Source organism: Nelumbo nucifera, chromosome 1 (genome assembly GCF_055504915.1).
Source record: "Nelumbo nucifera cultivar China Antique chromosome 1, China Antique-T2T, whole genome shotgun sequence".
NCBI lineage: Eukaryota > Viridiplantae > Streptophyta > Magnoliopsida > Proteales > Nelumbonaceae > Nelumbo > Nelumbo nucifera.
The window spans coordinates 12607849-12617428 of record NC_142649.1 but is presented as its reverse complement, the minus strand read 5'-3'; the positions used below and the strand labels follow the sequence as shown (position 1 = coordinate 12617428).

At 37.3% G+C, this 9580-nt stretch overlaps 1 protein-coding gene across 1 annotated transcript; it reads left to right on the top strand.

Moving 5' to 3' along the window:
* The first annotated feature begins 597 nt into the window (after positions 1 to 597).
* LOC104610302 (long-chain-alcohol oxidase FAO4A-like) lies at positions 598 to 8402 on the top strand. The gene is made up of 3 exons (XM_010276855.3): positions 598 to 1226; positions 1341 to 1610; positions 6229 to 8402. The coding sequence occupies exons 1-3, from the start codon at positions 900 to 902 to the stop codon at positions 8053 to 8055; spliced, it is 2424 nt and encodes an 807-aa protein (XP_010275157.1). The 5' UTR covers positions 598 to 899; the 3' UTR covers positions 8056 to 8402.
* The last annotated feature ends 1178 nt before the right edge of the window (positions 8403 to 9580 follow it).

The window sequence follows — 9580 nt, the reverse complement described above, 5'->3', positions numbered from 1 at the left end:
CGGAGATTTTATAGGTTAAATAGGTTTTAAAAGAAAAAGGGCAAGAAAAAGAAAATAGAAAAAATTTAGTGAGGTAATTTCGTAATTTAATGCTTTCGGTTAAAGTTCAGGGTGCATTTGTCTAATGGGTAAAGTTCAGGGGTCTTTATCGCAGAAAAAAAGCACAGGGAGGACTTTGTCACCGTGTTAACTTTCTTTATCGCAAAAAAAAAAGCACAGGGGGACTTTGTCACTGATCACTACTACAGTCGCGGCAGATTTTTTTCCCCATACGTTCAGCTAAATACGCGCTTCGTTGCTTTGATGGAAGACCTGTCATTGCCTCATTGATTGAATGAAAGTGCAATTTTTTTTTAAGCGAAATAAAAAGTTGGAACCCAAACAATGACACTCTTATTACCAAGTAAAACCATAGAAGTTGGTGGAGTTCATAAATTCCTGACAATATAGCTCAACCGATCGCCAATCGAAACACACACACACACAAAAAAAAAAAAAAAGAAAAAAAAAACTATGTGATCAGGATATATCAGAAACTTGAAGATTCTGAGAAAGACAGAAACTGATAAGAGAAAAGTTGATGGAGAAAAAGAAAACGAAGTATCGACTCTTGTGATATATCGTATGTGTGGAAACGAAGGCGAAGGGTAGTTGGGCAAGAAATACAGAATTAATGGAGTTAGTTTTGGTTGGAGGAGCATTCCACATATCCAGTACTATTTATTTTTTCGTTTTAAAATTAGAACCTGTAAGTCACAGACTTCGGTTCCTCATTGCCCCCTTCGTGGCATTAATTCGTGGTCGTTGTTTGATGCCTCATGTCCTCCTCGTGGCGTTTCTAACCTCATCACTTCTCTCTCTCTATCTGTCTGTCTCTGTAGCATTCACAATAAGGAGAAATGAACGGCAACGGAGCCGGGAAATTCAGTAATTTTCCGACGAATGGAGGAGTTAGGCATACAGTAATCGATCTTGGTAGCATCCGTACTGACCCAGAATCAAAATCGACGAAAGCTCCCAATGAGCTTCATTCACCAAGTCTCCTGCCGGGTGAGAGAAAACCATACGTGAATTCACTCTCCCCTCGTCAAATGGAAGTACTCACTGCTTTCAGCGACACCCTCTTGCCGTCTGTCTTCCCAGATATCAACTGCTCTGGACAACTTGAGGACTCTTTGTTTAAATTCTACAGAACCTCGGCTTCCATGGCTGGAACTCCAGAGCTGGTAAGACCCAAAAAGCAATTATATATATGTGCTCACAGTTCTATCCTAATTATTAACATCTTTCATTTGTTGTTTCTCTAATAATGCCTTTGTGGATCGATCTGAGTGTTGTAGGTTGGAGGATTTTTAAGTGGAAAGATAGAACATCCGATGCTGGGTGTTCTACTATTGGCTCTGTGGCTGTTGTCAACTTGGTTTGGAACGTTCATACTGTGTGGAATACCGAGTTTATCAACCCAATTTCCTTATTTCCAGAGGTTCTCTCAAGTTTCTCAGAAGAAACGGGAGAAGATACTCCTGTCATGGTCCTCCAGTTCGTTTAACATCTACAGGATGCTCTTCAAGACTCTCAAGTATCTGGTCTTCTTCATCTTCTTCACTCAGGTAATTAATATTGCTTCTCCTGTTTCATTTCCCTACATACGTTAAAACTAAACGCTTTATGTCCGATTACCCGATTAATTAGAAGAATTTCAACTGCATCGGATAAGGGTTTGTTGGGTTTGTTATTTTTCAACTTTGTGTTAACTGATAAGTGATAACCCAACAGCGTTGGGGTTCGGGTTCATTGAAACTTTAACAATTTCATCCCTAAATTAAAACTACTGTAACCAGTTCTAACATGGACCCATTTCACCGACAGCCCATGTCCATATCAAATTCATATTATTATTATTATTATTATTATTATTATTATTATTATTATTATTATTATTATTATTATTTCACTGATTTATTTCTACTTCCAGATTCAGTGAATAATAGTATTGTATGGGGTTCGACTATGATATCAGAAATACATATAATATCTGGAAATCTTGTGATCAAAATTCATGGGTAGGGTATTGATTGATGGGTAGGGTATTGATTGATCAAAACTCTTCGGTATCATATATTCCTAACATCATAGCATTATGTAATTTAGAGCAGGTAGGGTTTTAATAAATTCTAAATGTCCGATAACCAATTATCCTGAATTTGGATGTTAGAACTTACATCTAATTAATAATTAATAATTAGATCAGATAATGCATACTCAACTTTATTCAATCCAATTAAAATTTAATCTGATAAAAAATTATATATATATATAAGCAAATCTATGATGCCATCATATGAAAAAATAAATAAATAAACTGCATCATGGAGCAAAAAAGTGAATGGTTGATAAAATTCAGTTTAGATCATCTGCGCTTGCGTTTAGACAATAAAGAATTTTCCTTCCAGTCCATACCAAAATGTGCCCATGTCAAAAGTGGTTGAGGTTTAATTTACTGGCAATAACTGGTGATAATATATAGCCAAACAAATTAAAAAGAGGATTTTTTTTAAGGAAAAAAAGAGGATTATTTACTTCTTAGTTAAATCTCGAATGTGAAATTCAAGCATACCAGGTTTTGTATTGTATATCGATCTCCAATTACATATGGATTACGCCAAGATTTACAAGGCAAAACCCCTAACCAGTAACCACCACCAACATCACGGCAGCAATGATCCCGCCACAGAAGTAGCCATGATATAAAAGAGGGTGAATATGGATTTTCATAAAATCCATCCCATCTCATTGAAACCCTAAGCAACAGCCACTGAGAAAATAATAGCTTTAGATGATCTTGCCATCCCTGGACTCAAAGCACAGTTTCAGATAACAATCTCTCTTGTTTACCAAGGGTCAAAGACATCCCTCCAATTCCCATTCTTTGATTTTCAGTAAGGTTTTTAAAATCGGACCGGACAGGAAATAATTATGGGTTTCAGTTCCTTGGTCGAAGGGTCTAACCTTTCGGTCAAAACAGACAGCTTACTCTGACAAAAAGTAAAAAGAAAATTAAAAACCCAAAAAAATGGCCAAAAACCGTTCTAGGGTCAAATAGTTCGATGATATGATCACCTGAGTCAGCGGTCCATTAACCAAATCAACAATTTTTGACCAAACAGCAATTTTAGGGTAAAATGGAATCAGTCAAATAACTGGTTCCCGGTTTTTCCAATTTTACCATCTGATTCAGTCCGGTTTTAAAAACACTGGTTTTCAGATTTGACGTTTGAATTGCCATTCACCACTGTTCAAAGTACAGATATAGCATTTGAGTCACTGTTTCTAATTCGGATTAATTAGCTGAACACGATGCCTGTGTAACGGGCTGTGGAGCCAATGTTAACGCCTCATACCAATGACAAAATATATGAGTTGTATATTTTATGATTAATGTGGAGTGATATCATTGGTTGCACCGTCTGCTGAACCACTATTGTGTTCAGCTAAACCTTCCTACTTTGGAGTAGAAGACCATCTGCTTCTATATCTTATTAAATAAATAATAAGTCTTTCCACTTCAATATGAGTAACCCTTAGCTATTTTCATAAATTATATTTTATCAAATAGGAATAGATTTTTGTGTTTGCATGTAAGATTGATTGCCAATCAAATACTTTTGGCTTTTCTCAAAAAGTCAAATACTTTTGGCATGGCACATTTCGATGTGGACTCAAAGGAAAATTCCTTACCCCAACACAAATGAGTGATTGAGACAGATATATCGTAGTTTCCATCTTTTCAAGCTTATCTTCAATGAAAAATAATTCCTTGAAGTCTTGATTTAGCCCCACAGATATTTGTTGGTGCACTGTAGTTGGACCCATCTATTAATCTTAGATGATGAAGATGTGTCTAGCAAAAAAAACCTCTAAAATTCATGGATTTGAATGGCGATGTGTAGCAACAAAATTTCACTTGTCTTTATTAATTGTTTGAGTAACATCAGACAGTTATGTAGGGTCCAAGTTTCTTTTCTCCTTCATTTAAAATTATTATAGACATATTATTGTTGTATATATTCTTCTGGTTGGATTTTCTTTTCTTTCTGTCTTTTAGGGTAAATTTCTTAAATCTCCACAAAAGTTTCTAGTTGTTGCTGAAACCTACTTTGAAGTTTGATAATTGCAATTACCTCTCCCGAACTTTCTAATATAGTTGCAGAGAGATCCCCTTTGTTAGAATATTCTAAAAAAATGTATGAAAATGTCCAAAATATTCATATAGTGACTTTTGAATAAAATGTTTATTTTTCCAAATTTTCTTTTCATATGAAATGCTAGCCCAAACCCTTACGATCTCTTTTCTGAAATTGATTTATTTTTCAAATTTTCCCTTCATATTAATCGCTCAAATGTAAAGATGCAACTTTAAATTGTCTACTTTTTTTTGTTTACAAAGTTTGTATTATTTTTCTGTAGAAATCAACCTCAATAGTAATTGCATCGATATTTTAGACATTTTTGTCTCTTTTTAGAAGATTCTAACAGAGAGAATCTACTTGCAACCGTGTTAGAAACTTTTGGGGGAGGTAATTGCAATTACCAAACTTCAGGAGAGGCCTCAGCAATTTATCCATTATCATTGTTGGCAGACTATTCAAGTTGGTTGACGTATTTAATTAGATTCACTTTCCATGTTCATCATCCTCAAGATAGGACCTACAAATTCAATGCTTCTTAAGTACTTGTTACTAAAACTATTAACATAGTACTAGCAATCGAAAGAAATTATTAATTAACATACTAATGGTATTAAAGAGGCCACCCACCTAATACCAACCGGAGGACACTTATATACAAACAATGCTAGCTGTTCTTTACTCACCTAACACTGGGAGAAATTGGATTTGATGCTCACAAAATTGTGTTCATACATTCTCACAGCCCTTTTCAGTTGTGCATGTGCATTAAGAACATCTCCTATGAATAAAAAAAGGGGATTTTACCGTTCAGTCCACCTCTGAAAATTTTAGCTCCATCATACAGTTTGGGGTAGGTGCCAGCTCAGAAGGTGGAGGTGTTCATAAATTTTAATTATTGTAGGTTTGCAATTCAAATCTGAATCCTGAAGTAAAGTACAATCTAAAAAACCCTAAAGAAAATACAAGTACAGAAATATTCCATTGCACGGCTTTAAATGGCTGTGAAAATAGTGTGAATTGTGAGTATTGAATATGCTTTTAAGCCATGTTTGATGAAACATTTGGAGATTTCAACTTGACTGTCGGTCGGTCATTTTTAGGCTGTCCCTACAATAGCTTATCTGGAATGCCTCGAAGCAGCTAGCTGAACCAGCTTAACTGAATGCTCAGCTTAGCCCTCTCAAACGAGCACTTAAGAGTTGTTTGGTAACAGCTGAAGTGGTTGAATTTGATAAGCTGCTCACTTGTCACATTAGTCCCCATGGATTGAAAGCCTGAGATTTGGCTTTATGGTAAACTTTACCATAGTAGGGCTCTTTATCTTTTAGCCAAATAGCCATTAAGGGGTCTTCTAGTAATGGCTAAACTGGCTGAATCCATTGATTTATCACTGTCTTTTAGTGGATATATAAAATAATTAAATAATAAAATATTTGAGGATATTAAAATAAACCAAACTTCAGTTTCAGCCATTAATTAAAGAGCCTAGAATCTCCAGTAGCTTAATCAAACAAACAAGTCATCGAGTTCAGCTATTTCTAACTGTTATTAAATGATTAATTAGTAGGTTGTAAGCTCTTTAATGGCTGAACTTCATGTTGGCTTGATTGCTACATCCTAAAATTTTTATTATATGACTGCTCTATTCACAAAAAGACAAAGAAATAGGTCATTCAGTTCAGCCAATTCAACCATTCCCAAATGACCCCATCTAGGGATGATCATGCATGCTGCCCGATACGACCCATACCACACCCCAAGCCTAATAATATATATACCCACATAAGTTGTATATATTCCTCGCTGAAGATTTTAGGCACTGGGCCTAGCCCTTATTAAGTTTGGGCTTAATGTTGGGCTGGGCTTAGGAGAAAATTTTCTGCCAAGGCGCCCCAAGAACTTTTTGAACGGGCTGGACCGGTCAATGGGTCCAGGAGATTTGGGCTCAAATAATCTTTTTCTCTTGTCTGCAAATTCTTGTTCATGGGTGAGACTGAGACATGACATCTGTTACATTACACTGTTCTGGTTTTTTCAGGTAGACGAGAACAATGAGAACCCAACCTGGAGAGGTATAGACTACTGTGGTCCTGATCCAGATTTCATAAACAATCGAACTCGAGAAACTAAAACCCCACAAGGTCATGAACATGAAGAACTATTTGAACCCCTTTACAGAGGCATCGTTAATATGAGACAACCCAGAGAAGCACTCGCCGAAACTCTGCGGCAGTCTGGATTCCATGTCCGTCTCCATCCTCATCGACGGTATAATCCATCACCGTCACATCCTTCCTTAACCATTCGATGTGATGCAGTTGTGGTGGGTTCAGGCTCCGGCGGTGGTGTTGCTGCAGGCATTCTTGCCAAAGCTGGCTACAAAGTTGCTGTCTTAGAGAAGGGAAACTATTTCGGAAGGAAAAACCTTTCACTCCTGGAAGGGCCATCCATGGATGAAATGTACTTAAGCGGAGGATTGATGGTCACCGATGATATGGGTGTCATTATGCTTGCAGGATCCACCGTCGGTGGAGGCTCCACAATCAATTGGTCAGCCTCAATTCGGACGCCCCAGCATGTAATCAGAGAATGGTGCAACGAATATGAGCTTGAGTTATTCGGTAGCAAGCTTTACAAAGAGGCCATGGATGTTGTCTGCAAGCGCATGGGAGTTCAGCCTGATGTTGAAGAAGAAAGCTTGAGCAACACAGTGTTGAGAAAAGGATGCTCCGAGTTGGGCTACCCAGTGATAACTGCTCCTCGGAACTCACCACCTAATCACTACTGTGGTTGGTGTTGTTTCGGGTGCAAGGATGGAAGAAAGAAGGGTACCTCAGAGACATGGCTGGTGGACTTAGTTGATTCTGGTAATGGCGTGATTCTTCCTGGGTGCGAGGCATTGAAAATCTTGCATGAGAGAAAGAAAGGGAGGAAACGTAACACAGCAACTGGGGTTGTCTTCGAATTCAACAATGGATGGGGGAAAGATTTCTGTGTTTTGGAGTCGAAGGTGACGATCGTCGCCGGTGGTGCTCTCTGCACGCCCACACTGCTAAAAAGAAGTGGGCTGAGGAATTCCAACATTGGAAAGAACCTGCATCTTCATCCGGTGGTGATGGCATGGGGTCACTTCCCAAGTAGACCAGCTGACAGTGGGTGGCCGGAAAAAGATAAGAAGAGCTACAAAGGTGGCATTATCACGGCAATGTCGACCGTCGTTGCAAACTCCGAGGGCTCTGGCTATGGTGCAGTGATACAGACACCAATGCTGCACCCTGGTATGTTCTCGGTGATAACTCCATGGATATCCAGCGTCGACATGAGAGAAAGGATGTCTAAATTCTCAAGGACGGCCTACATATTTGCATTGGCCAGAGATAAAGGCTCAGGCCAAGTGAACTCTCCAAGCTCCATCAGCTACAGGATGGATGCCATGGATGAAGAGCACCTGAAGCAAGGACTGGAGAAGATACTTCGGATACTGGCAGCAGCAGGAGCAGAAGAGATTGGAACCAGTCATTGTTTGGGGAGGAAAGTGAATGTGAAGAAAGTGAGTTCAAATGAGTTTGAGAGGTTTGTGAAGAAAGAGAGCAGGAGGGCACTGAGAGACCTCAGAACTCCAATACCCTCAGCCCATCAGATGGGCAGCTGCAGAATGGGAGTGGACCCAAAGTCGTCGGTGGTGAACCACAGAGGGGAGACGTGGGAGGTGGAGGGGTTGTTCCTGGCAGACTCGAGTGTCTTTCCAACGGCGTTGGGTGTGAATCCCATGGTCACCATTCAGTCCATCGCTTACTGCACTGCACAGTCGGTGCTTGAAGTGCTTAGGAGGAAGAAGGATGATCTAATAAGTTTTCAATTCTAGAAGTGTTATGATCGATTGCCCATTTCAGAGGCTCATTCTTCCATAAAATAAATTAATGAATGAAGGGGATGAGAAATACTAAAATAATAAAATATGGGCAAAGTCTGGTACTACTGTAGTGTGTGATAGGGAGAAATACTAAAATAATAAAATATGGACAAAGTCTGATACTACTGTAGTGTGTGATAGTTGCATGCTGCTAGTTTGATATCAAACAATGGCCCAAACTGAAAAAGTGGGATTTTTTAGAAGTGCTTTTTTCATAAGTAATTCTAAAAAAGTGTTTGAACTATCCGCTTAGTAAAGATGCTTTTTCTAATGAAAAATAAAGCATTTATTTGACAGCATTGTTTGGTTTAGAAGGGGCATTTACCAATATAAAGATAATATTACCTTCCATCGTATATAAACATTAAAAAGCAAACCAATGTTTCTCATGCCAAGGGAATTTCAATCAATCCATGCTCATTGTATGAATAAAATGAGAAAATAAATGAATCATACCTAGTTGGTTGCAAAAACCACTGTTGGGGGCATTTGATTCAAAACAAACAACAGTAGAGTAAAAAATGAAGAATGTGTGAGGAGTGGTGGAATCAATTTGTTTAGGAAAAAACAAGAAAAAATGGCTAGAGGACAGCCTTTTAAAAGAATGATTTACAGCCTTGTCAGAGTTGATGAGATATATTTTTTTCACAAAATTAAGCTGTATTGATTAAAGTCTGTAAATAAACAACAAAAAATTTGATTGTCTTTAGTATAGGTTACTTTTTGTTTTGAGCCTTGGAAACCACATTTATATACAACTAGTGTAAGGATACCTGCTATGCTAGTGTACAAAAAATGATAGAAGGGTGTGAAGAAGTGAAGCATATGCGTTGTACGTGGGAAATTTTTCTTCATATTAATTACTTGAATTTTAGATATATAATAGTTAAGATAGAAATTGAAAATTGACAAAATTAATAATATGATTAAAAATAAACTTAAATGCTTGTAGCAAATAACATTTATTTTAACAATTATTTTTATTTAATATGATGAATATATAACATTAGAAATGTTCTCAAATATTTTCTATAAAATTCTGTATATTTTCATTTTTTGTTTTCTATCCTTTTTTAAATATTTATTTTTCAATTATGTCATTTATGGGTTTCTTTGAAAAGTTGGATCATTGACCCACCATCTAAATAAGAAAATAGCATTGCTTTAGGATTAGTTTTAAAATTAGGGAAAATTATAGTCAGAGTGGGTTGTACATTTAAAATCAGGCTATAGGTTGGTCTTGAAATTGAAAAACTCTGACAATCAGCTCTACATGTCAAATTATAAAATCCCCCGCCATGTCATTGGAGACTTATGTGGATAATGCCAACATAGGACTCTTAATCCATATTGGACACAACAAAAATCTTATACCAAAATTGCCCTTTAATGCTAGGTGATTGGAAACTAAAAAAAAAAGGTTTTTAGCTTCTCTTCTACTCTCTCTCTCTCACAATCGTCTCTCTCTACTCAACGA